This window comes from Hydractinia symbiolongicarpus, chromosome 4, assembly GCF_029227915.1.
Source record: "Hydractinia symbiolongicarpus strain clone_291-10 chromosome 4, HSymV2.1, whole genome shotgun sequence".
Taxonomy (NCBI): domain Eukaryota; kingdom Metazoa; phylum Cnidaria; class Hydrozoa; order Anthoathecata; family Hydractiniidae; genus Hydractinia; species Hydractinia symbiolongicarpus.
This window is the reverse complement of record NC_079878.1, coordinates 25,371,372-25,388,546: the sequence shown is the minus strand read 5'-3', so window position 1 is coordinate 25,388,546 and position 17,175 is coordinate 25,371,372. Positions and strand designations below refer to the sequence as shown.

The window sequence follows — 17,175 nt, the reverse complement described above, 5'->3', positions numbered from 1 at the left end:
TATTCGGCACCCCCTTGGGTTTCTGCTGATGGTTTTTAGAGTTACATTTGTTTGGTTATTTGTACGGAATTAAATAATTCATAATGGTAGATAGAGCAGTCCATAATGGTAGATTGACAGTAAGAGTATGAGTATGAGTCTTTTCTCAGAGCATGGACTTAATTGTTAATGTAATGTTGGATCATCCTCATTCAACCGTTTTATCTTTCTGATTATAAAATAGATGACTCAAGTATTTTGATATTAATAAATAGATCACAGAAAGAATGATATTTTGCTTTACTATACCTAGCTAGCTGCTCCCCACTTTTTTGGACACACAGGCCAGTCCTTTTGAATAAAAGCTGACGAAGTAAGTAAGTAAATCATCTATTTCGTAGCTTGCTCAAAACTATTTTATATATTGGTAAGGACAAAAAAATATTTCACAATTTAAATAGATAATATATATAATATATACAGTGCAATAATATACATACCGCTATTTAGCTAGCTAGCATGAAACCACAAGAAGCAGGGTTCGAAGAATGTGAGGCCCAACTACACAAAACTATGACCGGTGACAATTTAGGGACTTGATATGTAAAAAAGGTAGCTACATCTATATTATAATACCCATATACATCTGTCTGTCTGTCACGCAAAATGGTAGCTTAGCTGCGCCAAGTAGCGAGACACATGCAATGCAGTATAAAAAGGACGGGCGAACCTGTAACGACTAGTAGCTAGATAAAAACAAAAAAACAAAAAGAAGCAGAAACAAATTAGCACACACAAATACACAACATAATCATACAACAAAACAGTAATACAAAACAGTAATACAAAACAAACAGTAATATGTACAGATGCATACAAAACTACTTAATATAATACAGCAAGGTTTTAGCAATTGACATTAAACAGGGTGGAAATAAAACGTTTACAAATGCTGCCTAATAAATTTTTAGAACCATTTAAGATTTTTCAAAAAAGTGGAAAGATTTGTAAACAACTTTTCAAGCTCCTTCATATGAACTTCCTGCAAGGAGCATGCAGAATAATAAATATATATGCCAGATGATAAAATGATCTTTTTTTCATAAGTTAAGAATTATTAGACTTTTTGATAATTTGTTAATTTGTCATTCTAAATATATATAGCTCTACTGTCAGGAATCCTGTAGTAATATTTTAGCAATTTTGAAGTGTAGTATCTCAATAAATGTATACCTATGATTGCTACAATTGTTCGTTTACGGGATGTATATGTAGTGTGTATATATTTAGTCATTTTCAGTTTAACATAAACATGTGATTTTTCGTCTACTATAGTGTCAAAAACTGCAATTTTAGGTGGTACAAAATTGTCTTCATGTTAAGTTAATGTGTTAGTTTTTTGAAGGTTATAATTATTTTTTCTTGACAATTTAAAATAAATTTTAAAAAATGATCATGTGCTTATAGTAAAGCTAAGGGGGCACGAGGAACATATCTAATTTGTACTGCAATGGAGCAAAAAATGTTGCATGGAGCAACATTTTTTTGCTCCACAACTTTTGGGACAAAATATATCTGAATCTGTTTTGTACCTGTGCTCTGGGGACAAAATTTGATGAACATTTTGTTGCATAGCAAATGTTGCTCGTGTCACCACCTGCTTCAACATCCTGGGACAAAATTATTGTTATGACACATTTGTGCCTTGTGTCCCCATATCATGCAACAAATATTTTGCAAAATCATTTGAGGCAGTCAATTACACTATGTAGTGTAATTGACCAATTAAAATGCAAGAAACATTGCTTTTCTTGAGTCCAACATTAGTGAAGAGAGAAAACAGGAGAAAAAGCAAAAATGCCGGATGAAAAGACAAAGCTATCTGATGAGGAAAAGACAATTTTAATTGACTTTTATAAAACAAATTCTGCATTATGGGATAGTAAGGATATACTTTTGTAGTATACTACAAAAATAATAATATCTGGTTAGTTACTTCAACAGCGCATACAGCTCCAATAACTTCGAATAAACTTTACACTTACTTCACATCTATACTTTGGGATGTAGGAACATTTAAATCAAAGTTTTTCATAAGACAATTCTGCAGCTAATCAGAAGTGACATCACAAAAAACATTTCATGCGCATGCTATGGGACATGTTGCATAGCGTGGGAATGAAAATATCCCTCGTGTCCCCTTACCTTAATGAGCTATAAGCACATTTTCAAATGCATTCTAATTAAAAATTGATGTCATTGATGTAAGAATAAGTTAATATTTGCTCTTTTTGTGTTAAACACCATCCAAATTGTTTTAAAGTAATGTATGATACTTGCTGAGAAAAACAATAGCTACATAGTAACTAGTGTAGATATATAACTAGTTATTAAGCTGCATTTTGTTTTACATTGGGACTATTTAGCAAATTCAGGACTTTAGGATATTTGATCCATGTTATTTTCTTCTTTTTAGATACTGATTTTCTAGATTAAGAAAGCACACAAGTTTCAAAAGTGACCAAAAAGTTATGATGGTTTTGGTTTCGGCTCAGGTCATCACTACCTTCACAAAGTGCAGAAAAAAGGTGCAAATTGATCTCTTATTTTAATTATTCTTTAATAATTCATGAAATATAATAAATTTTGTTTCTACACAAAAGCATCGTTTCTCCTTTGTAATTGTTAATATGCACAGCATTTTCTTGTTTATACATTTTGTTTCCTTTTCGGAATGTGTGTTTTTACATTCGTTCTCTAGGAAACTGTATCACTAACAAAAGCAGTAAACAAAGGGACTCCAACAGTGTGTGTTTCATGTACTTTTTGTTACAAAGAAATAAATTGAGCCACTTCTGTTGCAAAAAAAGCTGGGGGAGAAGGCATTTGCTATTTTTTGATTTGAAATGTATGGAATCATCCATAAAGGATGTTTGAATCTTTGAGAGTAAGGTGTCTTGATTGTATTTTTACTGATTTCGTTGTCGTCTTTGAAGGGAAGAGTATTGTACTTTATTTTGTTTGTTGTGTGTGGATGTTATTTCAGAAGCCCTGGTTACAAAGTTTTTCTCTAATTTAAGAAGCACGATTATCAGGAACAAATACCAAGAATATATTTCCCTGTCAATAAATGCCCAGAATGTATTCAAGCTTCTTTCCAATGGGGAAAAAACCTTGTAGCCATTTGAAATGAAAATAAAGTATACAATTTTCGAAGTACTCAAAGTTGCTATTTTTGACATATTTAGAAACAGCTGCTTTAGAATTTTATGCTCACAACAAGGTAAGCATTTGCACAAATCTTGCATTGATTTTCAGTCTTTTATTTTGCATTGTTTTCTCAGAGAATTATTTTTTAATTTCCATTGTTTCTCTAGAAAATAGTTTTAATCTTTTTTCAGAAAATTTTTCTTTAATTTGGCTCTTTCCTCCGAAACTTATTTTTTAATTTAGCTTTTTTTCCACAGAGGTTAAAATTGTCTCTCTTGCTGTTATAGAAAATGATTAAATCCATATTAACTAGAAATGCAAATGCTTTATTGATGATACATTATAATCGAGGCTAAACAAATCTTTGGTAAAAAATAATGATAACTTATTTTGAATTTAAATGATTTATTAATAGTAGAAACAAATTCAGGTTGAATGGGGGCTGTTCCCTATCAACTGGATTTTCCTCCATATCGGGCAACAGTCTTCGAATGTCAGATATAAAAGATTGCAGAAGTAACATATCACTGTGGCAGAAAAACTGCCAAAGACAATGGTCAAAAGCAAATGTCTCTGCAGATTTTTTAATTTTTTAAAATTAAAAAAATATATATTATCGAAGTGAGCAGTGAGAAGTTTTTTGTCATTGTGGTGGGATCTAGGAGTATGAAAAATTTGAATATATAATCATAAAAAAAGCCTTATAACTGCTTATAATTTGGCATTTGCTGAAGCAAAATTTGAAGGCTGGGGCAAAATTTGAAGATGTTTTTGATTTGAAAAAATTTGATTTGTACTAACATTTTTACACTATATTAAATTAAAATTATGATAATAGAGAAAAGAAAAATTTAATGTAATGACCTCATTATTTGCCAATAATGGGGTCATTATGATTTCACTTTCAAGTAAGTAACTTTGTGAAAAAAATCTGAAAAACATTAAAGACCAGACTGTAACTGAAAGCTAACTTCACAAATTGTGTAATCAAAAAGAAAAGGTTTATTTATCTTCTTTTTTTACATATATTACTATATGTACAATGAGGAGTAGACCATGAAAACCATTAAGTTTTTAGTAGCAAGCGAAACTTATCTTCACCAAGTAGCACCATAATTCTAAATTCAGAGGAATATGCAGTGTAAATTTGATGAAGGGTTGTGTAATTTAACAAGTGTGAGTAAAATTAGTTGCAGAATGACAAGCTATATTGTGTCAGTGCCTGAAGATTTTTTTATATTTCACAAAATTGCGGTATCAAAAATACCATGTTCAAGGCATGATCAGCGTTTTTTTCAGGATTTTTTTACTACTGTTAAACAGTAGTAAAAAAATCACTCTTGAAGTTGGGTTTTAACTCAATCTTATAAAATAAAAAAATATTTGAGGTAAAAAAATGCTTATTTGATTCAATTTTAAAATTAAAAATTCTCTAAAAACAGAAAAGTAAAACATTCAGATGAGAAAAAGGTTGAATGATGGATAAACACAAATAAAAACATCAACATGTGTACCAATGTACGGCTTTTTAAAAAGACGCTCCAACTTTGTCTACCATTGTCTTTATGCCATAAACGAACCTAACGGTGGTTGAAGAAACTTAAAGCTTCTCCGGGAGTAAATTTATTTTTAAAGAAAAGAGTTTAAGCACAAGGTATGTTACAGAAGAATATTGGTTGTTCGTTACCGTAATAGTAGTAGTACAAATCCCTAATTTAGCTGCACAACTTGTTTTGATCACAACTAAAGTCATTCCAAAAAATATGCTAGACTAGCTATGTCCATTTTTTGTTTTAAAAACACTGTTTTGCAGGATGTGTAATCAACAAACATTCAAAGAATTTTGTCTTACTTGTTTCCTGTTTAATTAGCTGTGAAATTTATGCATCAGCAATATAGCGCTGTTATCGATATTGGCAGAGAAAACAAATCAACTAAATGATAAATATTGCTTAACATTGCTTATAGCTATGTAGCAAATCAAGTGGCCATACAGTGATCAATTTTTATTTAGCAATAAATTTATTGTTTTTTATCTAATTATCGCTAAATAGTTATCGTTAATTATTGCTTGCTATCAAATTCCCTGCAATTATCACATAGCTGCAGTCATCGCATTTTCCTTCTTTAAAGGTCCTTGTGCTAATCACAGATAAAATTGATCTTCATTGTATATCAATGACAAAATCCAATTTTGATGGCAATTTTCCTCAAATAATTATTTTTATTCAAATTCACATGCAACTCACTTATTATTTCAAATTAAGAAACAATTCAGGTTAACAGACGAGAAAATATTTATATATAATGGTTTTTGTAAAATATATTTTCGTACAAATATTCTATCCACTTTACTCAGATATAGGGCAATAATGATAATAACAAAAAAATTATTTTTTAGAAACACTATCTACAGAGTCGATGTATGACGGTTGCAGTTTTTATCCATATTTGCACAATTTAAACTTGTCAAAGTTCATTTGCCATAGTTCACAGCAGACTTTGGACTAAAGATATTAAGTAATTTAGTTAGATCTACACTCTTAGAATGTGCTAATTGTTGCTGAATCAGCATGGCCATGTATTTAGATGTAATGATGGATTAGTGTGAGTAATCCTTTTTAAATTCTGCTTTCCTAAACTATCATCATCATTATTCTTGGCTTAATGTCGGTTTTCTCTGCTGGCGTTAGATCTCATTTCTCTTCATCAAGTCTCTCCTTATTACCTCCTGTCCAGCCTTTCTTGGTCTACCTATGGGCTTTGTTCCAAGAACTAATAAATTTCCAAACTTTCTTACCCAATTATCCTACTCCATTCTTTCCTAATGCCCCATCCAACTCGATCTTCTTATTTGGATAATATCTTTAATGCTATGCATACCTAGCCTTTTTCTTGGCTCATCTGAACTCTTTCTGTCTCTAAAACTGGCGTTACACATCCATGCAACTAATTTCATATCATTCCTTTCTAAACAATCAAGACCTTGCTGGCTTACCGCCCATGTCGAACTACTGTACAACATGTACTATGCTTCCATCTTCAAAAGTATCAATTTTGTGCCCTTCTCTGCAGCCTACCAGTAATGTAGAATTTGCAAGTTGATGTGTTTACCAAATTTGTAAGCTACAGAAGGTAAAAAAACTTGCTATGATTTTGAAAAGAATACCTTTAGAACTATAATAAAAACACAAAATGTATTACTCCTTTCCTCATGTTGAGTTTAAATTTCAAAAATTTAGCAGCTTCACAATTTTTCGATAGAATACTACAAAACCCATGATGGTTTTTGATTTGTGGAGGTTATTTTCTGTTTGGTTCAAATTTGTTCAGGGTGACCTAAAATTTATATTTCCCAGTGTCCTTCCGGAATATAATTTAATTGCCTATTCCATGTAGTTTAAAACTGTTTCTGTTGTTGTAAAGCCATGAAAGCTATTGGTTCGAATCCAATCCATCTTTACAAGGTGGTAGTTCAAGTGGAAGAACAACATGGTGTGCAAAATTAAAACTGTTCAATGCTGAACTACAACTTACAATATTGTAAATCAATCCTAAATTAATTGCAAAGAAAATGGGTTGGGTTAAAAGTTAGATCCAGCGACGGGAAAGTAAAATAAAGAGAGACCCTAAATTTGATGTACATAGAATTTTTTTTCACATTTTTTCTCCTGGTTTGTGGCCTTAACTCACAGGGTTTAGTTAAAAAATAATTTTTTGAGGAAATTAAAAATATACCACCATTTGTACGTAGAACCTTGGTAAAACTAATACTTTTTTGTTCCTGTTAGGAAGTTATCCTCTCAAAAGACATTTAATTAAAAAAATCATATTGTTTTGCGCTTTTGCAATCCTTTCACAGCTTTCCTCATTGTGTAGCAGCAGGGACATTGCTTGACAAGTCAAGAAAAAGGCATTTACATGCTAAAATTTGAAATAGCTGTTACTCTAAACGAAAATTTGCAGTAAAATAGTAAGAGAGAAGTGAATATAATGTCTGCTGATGTCCGAATTTTTCGCTTTATAGGATGTCTGTTTTAGAGAGGTCTCTTACCATGCTATTGTGTTTCTATGAAGCTGCGCTCTCTGTATTTGAACGATGGACGAAATTAGAACAATAGAAGAAGCAATGCAATAACTATTTTGAAAAAAGTCTAATAACGTAACAAAATCTTTCTAATAGTATGTACATAAAAATAACCTCTCCCAGGGTCTTAAAGCGGTACTTCTCATACTATTGAGAATAAACAAGACAGAACAGAACTACACATCTTTCAAGATTACTTCAATTTAGAGTTTTGGAACGTTGGCAAATCTTCGATCCTAAATGTTCCGCATAAAGGTGAAGTGTTTTTGACTTCTGTAGTAAAAAACACTTTCTTCTAAATTCAATATATGCTACTGATTTTATCCGAATTGAAAACATATCTTGGCTTAGGGAATGTGTGTTGAACACCTCAGTTAAAAAAGAACAATCTCTTGGGTGATAGGTTACTGGTATGGAAATGACACTGGTGCAAGTAAGCCTTCTGCTACCATTACTTCCCCGAAACTGACCATGCTGCCAACAGCAGCTGAGGTTTTAGTATTAGAGGATGGCTGGATCCCTCATTGATACTTGTAAAAGAACTGAATACCGTGACTGACTTTGCCATGCGGATGTTATTATCAAAATTCGAGATGTTCTCTTTTGACTTTGGCTAGAAGTTTGCTGAAACAAAGTGGGGGAACAGCATACCCAAAAATATTCTTCCACTTCTGAATCATTTATGTCCGTTTGCATCCTGATGATTTAAATTGGGTTAGACTCAGTATTTGTTGCCTTTGCAGATAGCGATGTTGTAATCACGCCGATAAAATAGCTTGTATTGTGAAAACTAATTTTAGAATAGTTGTCTCTGATGACGGAAGTAGAAGGACACTTTTTTCTTCTGGAAGAGTCAATGTCATGTCCACAGAATCTATCACTAACCCTAGAAACTTTTTCTGTTGGGTTGGTTGCAATTGAGATTTCTTTTGGTTTATCACAAACCCCAGATTTTGTAAAACATAAATCAATGTGTTTCTGGTCATTACTAACTCGTCCCATGTTTTCCCTATTAACAACATGTTGTCCAAGAACACTATTACTCTTAAATTTATCGTTCCTAGTACAGATATCGAAATTTTGTGAAAATTAGTGAGCCTGACCTATTTAGACGCAACTTTACCCGATAAGATTGCTGCAGAAAGGTATTTTGTACCCTCTCACAATTGATAACATGTTTTGATCCTTGGTCAGATGTTCCCAGTTGTATAGAAAATATTTTATTCTGCCAGCCAGGGGCGCAGGACTATCACTTACCTGCTGTGTGGACTTTCTTCGCACCAAATAAGCTGATTAATTAATTAATCGTTCAATTTCCACGTGCTTTGTGAAGGGAAATTTTGTGATTTCCAAATCCGTTCATCATTTTTCGCACCAAACAGGCAAAAATATTTTGATCTTTTAACCAATTCTGATCTTAGCTGCTAGACTAAATAATTATATTTTAAAAATATGTAGCTTGTATCGTTAGGGCTATGTGAAATGTGTAATTTCTTTTTTGAATATAAAAAGGGGTTGAATAAGTTCCAATCGTTAGCATTTTTTTTGTGTCTGCCCCCAAAACATAACAAAAGATAGCCTACTCAACTAAACTCTATTTGAGGATGTTAAAACGAGTTTTTCTTGTAAGTACTTCTGGATGAATTCATTTGGATCAGCTCGTGTGCTTTGCAAGTGTATAGTTTATCAGTCTGGTGTAACATTTACGTGGATCTTAGATGCGCTCTCCACCATCCCTTCGATGGTCGTTATGAAGTATTCAAATTCCAGAACGTTGCCATCGAAATAATCCGGATGTACTTCTAATGCTCCTTGTTGTAAAAAAAGGTTCTGCAAGGCTTCTTCATTAGTGTTGCTTCGCACTCCATTCGTTAAATCGTTTTTTATAAGACGGAACTTTATTTCTCGATCATTTGATTGAGCTAAATTTTGTGCTTGATTGGACGAGCAAACATTGACGTCTGGAATTATAGATTTATGCATTGTTCGTTGTGTATCATCTTCTTGAGCCAACCCAAAACCAGTACTTCTGAAGAAATAAAGGTTTTGGTCGTTTTTGTATTGTGTTCGTAAATAAATTTGTCTGACCAACAACATACTAACAACAAATCTTGGAAGTTGCAATCACTTCTCTCGAAATCGTACATGTGTTGTAACATATTATCGATGTTGCGTTCGTTCAACTTGATCTTCGACAAAAAACTGATGACAACTCGAACAACGTCAAGTTATTTTACGCTAATTTTGTTTAAGCTGCATCATCTTAAAACGAACTCCTCTGGTCCCAATGCGCTAGGATAAACTGCTCCTATCAGAAAATCTATGCGGATTTCTACGCTCGCCTGAGCCAGAGTTTCATCGTTTGACACTGGCATAGTTTGACACTCCGAATGGCCATTTTTGAAGCATTTGACCGTTAGACAAACAAACAGCCTGGATGTGTTAGTATCTTTGCCATTGAGCGTTTTAAAATGATTTTGCTTGCACCAATAAAGGGATGCCATATAATTCAGATACGAAGACCTGAATTATATGGCACCCCTTTCGGTGTTGAGGGGTTATGTGTCTGTTAGGAGGTGTCGGTCAACGCCCTAGATGTAGTCATATAATTCAATACCGTATTATTTGTCTATTCGCATTATATTTCAACATGTTGTATTCGGACTAGTCGTTAGCTCGTGAGACAATCTACGAGAATTTGCCCGTCGTTTTCATTTACCGACCGTTTTTTCTTGGATCTGTTATGAAGCTACTTTGCACAAGTCATGTTCCCTGAAATGATCCACTTTAGGCATCAAAGTATTATGCACTACACGCTATCCTTTTTCTAGTCAAATTTGACAAAGTTAAATAACAAATTCATTTGATCAGCTATGCCCTTTTTATATGCAATACATATTTACTTGAGAAAAAAGCTCCTCTTGTAAATAGATTTTAAAACAGTTAAGAACATAATACAACAATTTCAGCAGAAAAAATAAAACCATCCAGCTTCGGCCTTCAGAATTTAAATTTAACAATCGTATTTTTATTATAAGTCGCTTTGCTAATTCAAACTAAAACGCGGGGAAAATGGTCAATAAACTAAAAATCAACTTAAATTTTAAAAAGTATTCTTCTTCTCTTCTCCATCAGTTTTTGTTATTTCTTTCAAAAGGCGCGAATAATAATAATAATTAAAATTATCGAATTAGGATAAACGCCATAGCATCAATAGTTGATCTCAAACACTTCTACCATAAGCTTTTATTTCCAGCACTTTTTGAACAAAAGAAATCCCAAAAAAATATGAAACAAAAGTCAATTGAAACAATGTTATTAACAGAAAGAATATATTTTGCAGTCTGAAAACGTCCCGAAAATACCAGGCACCATTCTCACCTCCTAATGAAACGCTCTTAATGAAAAAAAACTCTGCACAGAAGTGCAGAGGGTTGGTTAAAAATAACATGTAAGTTTATTGCATCATCAAGAAAAAAGACTTTTTTTGTTATTTTTAGGATAAAACTTTGTTAGGATGCATATCTAACTGGAATAAGAAACTCGATTGTGTTGTGTGTTGAAATTATGGTGATTTAATAACTATAAATGTAAATATCAAGGTCTCCAAAATTTAATCTTAACACGCTCAGGTTATGAATTTTCTTATAATTTTCTTAAGATTTAGAGGTTCTTGAGGCTAAGTAGTTTTTTTTATATTGAAATAAAAATAAGCGTCGCTTGTGCAGTATTAATAAACTCATTTAATATGGCGAAATTGAACACCTTGGTCTAAGCATATTTTATAAGAGATATTTAAGATATTCCTCGCTTGGGAAGTTTGTAAGGTTCATTGTTGATATGTTTATTGCGCTGGTTAATGTAATCAGGTGTATTCATTGTTGATGTTCAACATGTTAAAAAAACCCAATTTTTGGCGGGAAACTAGTTAGTTTCTCATAAAAAACACTGTGTATCACATTTTTTGAGCAGTAATTTGAAAGTCATGTTAAGAATTGTTTCAGGCCTACAATATCGATTTTTTAAGAATTACAGAGCTCAAACAGAGAAGTAGCGATGCACAATGAATCGTATGGCGTTTTATTTACAATTAATACTCGCTTTTTCTGGATGCACGCAATTAGAAAAATATGTATGAAACACATTTTCCTAATTCGATAGAGAGCGTCCAATAAAGAATTTACAATGCATATTTTCACCTTTTCTAATTCCGCTTTATAAAACAGGAAGGGTTGTTAGACAAGTTATGGTGTGTCTACAAAAATGTTTCGCAGAAGTCGTGACATCAAAAGAAAAAAAGAGGCAAATATTTATAGAATCTCACACTAGCTCGATAGGTGGTCATTCGCGTGAAATAAAAACCGTCGACAAAATAAGAAAAAAAGTATTACTGGTCTGGGATGTGCGGTAATATAAAATCTTGGGTAAGTTTTATATTTACAAAAAAGCGTGGGATGTTGTGATCAAAATTATAAAATCACCTTTTTTGTAAAAGTGAATTAACCTTGCAAAGGTTATACTTTCCCTACTTATCAGTACTTGTGACTGAGTAATATATCCTTTTCTTTCGTAGGTTAAACGATGTGCCACTTGCCAACAACATGGATCATTGCCATCATTAAGAAAGGAAATGACGCCTGCTAAGGTTCGATTTTTTCTTTTAGTCTTTTCTACAAAAAGAAATTGATGTTTGTCATGCTTTGTGTATTAATGTTATTATTTAGACGAGCCAGGTGTGGAAATTGATGGGTATAGACTTTGTTAGGTAATTGCAAGAAACCAAACGAGGAAACAAGTACATACTTATTTGCACAGATTTTTTGTCAAAATGGCCTCTTGCATACGCATTGCCAAATAAGAATGCTGAAACAGTGACCATTAGCATGCTAAGAGTTTTAACCACATTTGGTATACTAAAAGCCATACTCTCAGATAATGGGAGTGAATTTAACAACAAGGTAAGAATCTGAAAATATAAAAGTTAGTATTGTTTACAAAATTTGTTCCGTTGTTTCCATGATCCTCATATTTAATCCTTATTTAGTTAAACGACGAAATTTATGTACGAATTCAAAGGAGGAAAAAAGCGGTTTATCATCCACAGTGAAACGGACAGGATGAAAACACAAACTTTAAAAAGGTAGATTCTTTGTTTTCTATTTGTTACCCCTTGCATTTGAGTGCCGTAACAAATTTCGCATGCTTATCTATTTTTTATTATTATTTTTTATTATATAATATAGTATACAAATTATGCTTTAGCCAAAAACAAAAACAAAAAGTAAAAATAAAATATTCAACGGTATGTTGCGTTCTCGTTCGCACGTCAATTCTACCAACTGATTGGGATATAAGGATATGTTTGATGGATCAGTTGGCATGGCATTCCTTTTCAAAGTTGTCGATCCTCCTATACACAAGATTGCTGGTTTCAATAGCGTGAATGATATTTTCGTTTGTAACTAGCTCATCACAACACCTTCTTCCGTTCCTTGTCTACGCGCTAACTTCAACGAAAGTTCTTTAATGAATCGTTCTGTCTCACAACTACAACCACCATGACTCGAAAACACCAAAGGAGTAAATGAGCCGTCTCTATTTCAATCACTCGTTGGTTGTATTTTTGTTTCTTCTCTTTTTCATTGTTGCAAATTACCTTCTAAAGATTCTGATTTACATGGCTTGAAGCGAACGGGTTGAAAAACCTTACATCAAAGAATTTTCTTTGACCACGTTTCCAGAAACTTCTAGCTGCAATATCTAGTCTGGCTTCATCCCCCTGAATAGCATTTGGTGGAAGAGCTTCTCCATTTTTTATTTAGAAAATTGAAAAAACTGGTCAGTGAAACAGGGGCAGACTGGGCTTATTATCTTGACGTCTGTCTCTTCTCTATGAGAACGAAACGGCAAAACTCTACGAAGGCTTCGCCGTTCGAAGTTATGTTTGGTAGACGACCACCAAAATTTAAGGAGAATTTCAATGAGGTACGAATATCTTTCCCTGTGCACTGCCTTTATAAGCGCGATAGGCTCAAATATAAAGAGGAGATTGGTGTGAAGTTAACGAAAGAAGTATTGTAGCTATTTTGAGAAACATATACCCTCTACCTATATATACCTTCGGTCTTCGCGAGCTAAATTTAATTGTGTGTTACTTTCAAAATATACTAGAGTATAGTTTTGGATGGCTTACCTTCTTCTGAAGCTGTCGAAGCTGCAATGAATTTAGCTGTTGCTAATATCAAGAAAGCTACTAAACTTGTAAGAAGAGTAAGTATATCGTATTTATAGCATGTTAATAATAAAATTCGTTTAGTGTGTACGTTTTTTTTTTACTTTACTTTTGTAGGTCATGTTAATTTTAACGTTACCATAGTGCTTAAGGGTAGATTATAGCATACATTTGTTTCTTTGAACGCTAAAAACGTCGAACTTTTGTAATTTGTAAAAACTAGGTAGAAACAATGGCAGATGATCTTGCTGCTTATTCGAACCGCGAATAATTTAATCATTTCGCTAAGAGTCACTTCAAAATTTTGAAATTTTTAAAAAAGAAGAAAAGAATCGTGTTGGACGATGTTGGATGTAGTTTAATCGCCGTCAAACATTTCATCCAACATTTTCGGCAAGATCAAAGGAATTCTCTATCTGAGTTGCGTGAATTTTCATGTTGGATTGGTTTGATGGTACTTTTCATCCAACATATAAAAATCCCGCGAATTTCGAACGTTGATGATATCAGATGGAATATTTCATTAAGGAGGAAATCGAAACCCCCCACATCCATCCGAAACACTTCCCTAAATCCGAATCTGTCTTCGATCTTCAATTCTTTAATGATATTACTAAAATATCCATTTTGTTCCCTCCTCTTTGTACACTCTCTTGTTTTTCCGCGGGTTGGTTTTTCATCGTCTGAATCGACGAGTTCATTCAGCAACATAAGCAGCACTGAAGAATTCCTTCCGTCCGTCATTTTGTTTTCCAGGAATGAATGAACTCTTTATCGTCCGAATGTTTTTAAAAGCAGTCAAACAAACCCAAAACTTTGCTTCATCCAACATGCATTTTTTTATCCAACATTTCATCCAACGTGGGAAAAAAATGTTGGATGAAATGTTGGACTGGTTTGCCCCCGCCTTAATCGAACGATTTTTTAATCCTCAAACCCAAATCCGTATTTTTTCACTGATAAGCCCACCTGCATATTAACCCACCCGTGTATAAGCCCATGTATTTTTTAATAATAAAGGGAATAAAGGAAAAACTATTATGGCCTTCACACATCCTACAATATGTGTAGACACACCCGTTTTAAGCCCATTTATGAGACTTGCCATGAGATAAGCACATAAATTATCTGCAAAAAGAATGTGTGTCCGTTAAGTGGAATACAACTTTTTTATTATCAAAGACACAATGCGTTAATAAAAAGGCGCTTGCAAGGTAGACATTCGAAAGCTTCTCCCATCGCCAAGGTTTATCCTGTAAATTTAACTTAACTCGACTTCCGTTTATTTTATTTCTTTAAATTAGTTAACATCCACTGGTTCATGCAAAGAGTTCGTTTTTTTGCTAAATATTTAATAAATATTACTAATTATTCCATATTTAGAACATAGAAGTTGCTCAAGAAAAGCAAAATAAACGTTTATGATAAGCGTATTAGAGCAACGGCTGTCAAAAGGGATTTTAAAGAAGATGCAATGGATATTTTGGCAGATCAAACAAAAAGAAAAGGCCTCAAACCCAGATTTAAAGGTCCGTTTATTGTTGAGTCAGTCACACCACATGGAAACATCAAACTAAAAAAATGAAAAACACAGCCATTACCCAATGCATTTGAAAAAAATTGTTGAAGGTAGGCTTGTAACGCAACGCATATTTTAAATAAAATTAACAGATAGGAGGAAGAAAAGGAGAGAGAAAAGCAGAAAGAGGAAAGGGGAAACTTGTGGTTGTCTTTTGTAAGGTCACTTCACATTACGAATAACACATTTCTTGTCAAAACGAGACTCTTACACATAATAACAGTACTCACTTATTGGGACTGGACTATAAGCAACTATAAAATGTTAGTAGTTATGTTATCATTGTATTCTTTTCAATCTTAGCTCCTGAACCAACCATCATACCCACCGAAGAGATACGACTTGATGATATTGATAACGGTACTATTAAATCAGTAGTTCATCGTCTATAGCAAATAAAACACTTTAGGAAATCTCTGTATAGTAGTTATGTTATCATTGCATTCTTTTTAATCTTAACCTATCAATTAACTCATTTTAATCATAAAATTGCTTCTAGCAAGTCTGTGCACAAGAGGGACATAGTGGCCCCCACTACCATATTATATAAGGAAAAATCACTAGTTGACATTCAGCTACAAATAGGACAAGTTTGGATGCCAGAATTAAGTGCTATATAAAGCAAGGTATATCTTTCGTTCTCGTTGCAACACATGAGAAGGTCATTAAAAATCGGGCATGTATGCATGAATTAAGTAGCGCTCATCCAATTTTTATGAATTCATCATATGACGAAAATCTTGGGGGGTGCCATATAATTCAGGTACGAAGGGCTGAATTACTTAGCACCCCCTCCCATATTAAGACATTAACTATTTCTTAACGCTTTTAAGGTGACTTATAAATCGAGTATCGATGCATGAATAATGGCGCTTATCCAAATTTTATGACTTCACCACTTGTCAAAAATTATGGGGGGTGCCATATAATTCAGGTACAAAAGGCTGAATTATTTGGCACCCCCTCCCATATTGACACATTAACTGTCTCTTAACACTTTAAGAGCGAGTTATAAATCGGGTATCAATGCATGAATAATGGCGCTTATCCAATTTTTATGACTTCATCATTTGCCGAAAAATCTTGGTGGGGTGCCAAATAATTCAGGTACGAAATGCTAAAGTATTTCGCACCCCATCCCATATTGAGACATTAACTATCTCTTAACTCTTTAAGAGTGCCTTGTAAATCGGTCATGGATGCATGAACTAAGTGGCGTTCATCCAATTTTCATGAAATTCATCATTTGCCAAAAATTATGGGGGGTGCCATATAATTCAGGCGCGAAAGGCTGAATTATTTGGCACCCCCTTCCATATAGAGACTTCAAATGTCTCTTAGGGCTTTAAAAGTGACTTACAAATCGGGTGTGGATGCATGAATTAAGTGGCGTTAATCTAGTTTTCATGAAATTCACCACTTGTCAAAAGTCTTGGGGGGTGCCATATAATTCAGGTACGAAAGGCTGAATTATTTGGCACCCCCTCCCATATTGAGACATTAACTGTCTCTTAACTCTTTAAGAGCGACTTATAAATCGGGCATAGATGCATGAATTAAGTGACGCTCATCAAATTGTTATGAACTTCATCATTTGCCGAAAATCTTGTGGGGTGCCATTTAACTCAGGTAGGAAAGGCTGAATTATTTGGCAACCCCTCCCATATTAAGACTTTAACTGTCTCTTAGGGCTTTAAAAGTGACTTACAAATCGGGTGTGGATGCATGAATTAAGTGGCGTTAATCCAATTTTTATGAAATTCACCACTTGTCAAAAGTCTTGGGGGGGTGCCATATAATTCAGGTACGAAAGGCTGAATTATTTGGCACCCCCTCCCATATTAAGACTTTAACTGTCTCTTAGGGCTTTAAAAGTGACTTACAAATCGCGTGTGGATGCATGAATTAAGTGGCGTTAATCCAATTTTCATGAAATTCATCATTTGCCGAAAGTCTTGGGGGGCTGCCATATAATTCAGGCGCGAAGGGCTGAATTATTTGGCACATCCTTCCAGATAGAGACCTCAAATGTCTCTTAGCGCTTTAAAAGTGACTTATAAATCGGTCATGGATGCATGAATTAAGTGG

General features: G+C 33.6%; 1 protein-coding gene and 1 long non-coding RNA gene across 2 annotated transcripts; both read left to right on the top strand.

Annotated features, from left to right (window-relative positions):
• Window positions 1-141: 141 nt before the first annotated feature.
• On the top strand, window positions 142-5,423 carry LOC130642019 (uncharacterized). The gene is made up of 2 exons (XR_008982532.1): window positions 142-356; window positions 490-5,423. It is a non-coding gene; the product is annotated as an uncharacterized LOC130642019 (long non-coding RNA).
• A 4,324-nt stretch (window positions 5,424-9,747) lies between these two features.
• On the top strand, window positions 9,748-13,652 carry LOC130642381 (uncharacterized). Its single transcript, XM_057449466.1, has 11 exons — window positions 9,748-9,840; window positions 10,793-10,846; window positions 11,146-11,203; window positions 11,503-11,660; window positions 11,850-11,921; window positions 12,001-12,025; window positions 12,092-12,234; window positions 12,321-12,379; window positions 13,099-13,261; window positions 13,448-13,546; window positions 13,626-13,652. The coding sequence occupies exons 1-11, from the start codon at window positions 9,748-9,750 to the stop codon at window positions 13,650-13,652; spliced, it is 951 nt and encodes a 316-aa protein (XP_057305449.1).
• Window positions 13,653-17,175: the final 3,523 nt, after the last annotated feature.

Excerpts from the sequence above, each read along its gene's own strand:
- LOC130642381 (XM_057449466.1), top strand. The coding sequence starts at position 9,748 with ATGATTTTGCTTGCACCAATAAAGGGATGCCATATAATTCAGATACGA. Across the intron at positions 11,922-12,000 it reads AGGAAATGACGCCTGCTAAG|ACGAGCCAGGTGTGGAAATT; the intron begins GTTCGATTTTTT and ends GTTATTATTTAG. Across the intron at positions 13,547-13,625 it reads CTACTAAACTTGTAAGAAGA|GTCATGTTAATTTTAACGTT; the intron begins GTAAGTATATCG and ends TTACTTTTGTAG.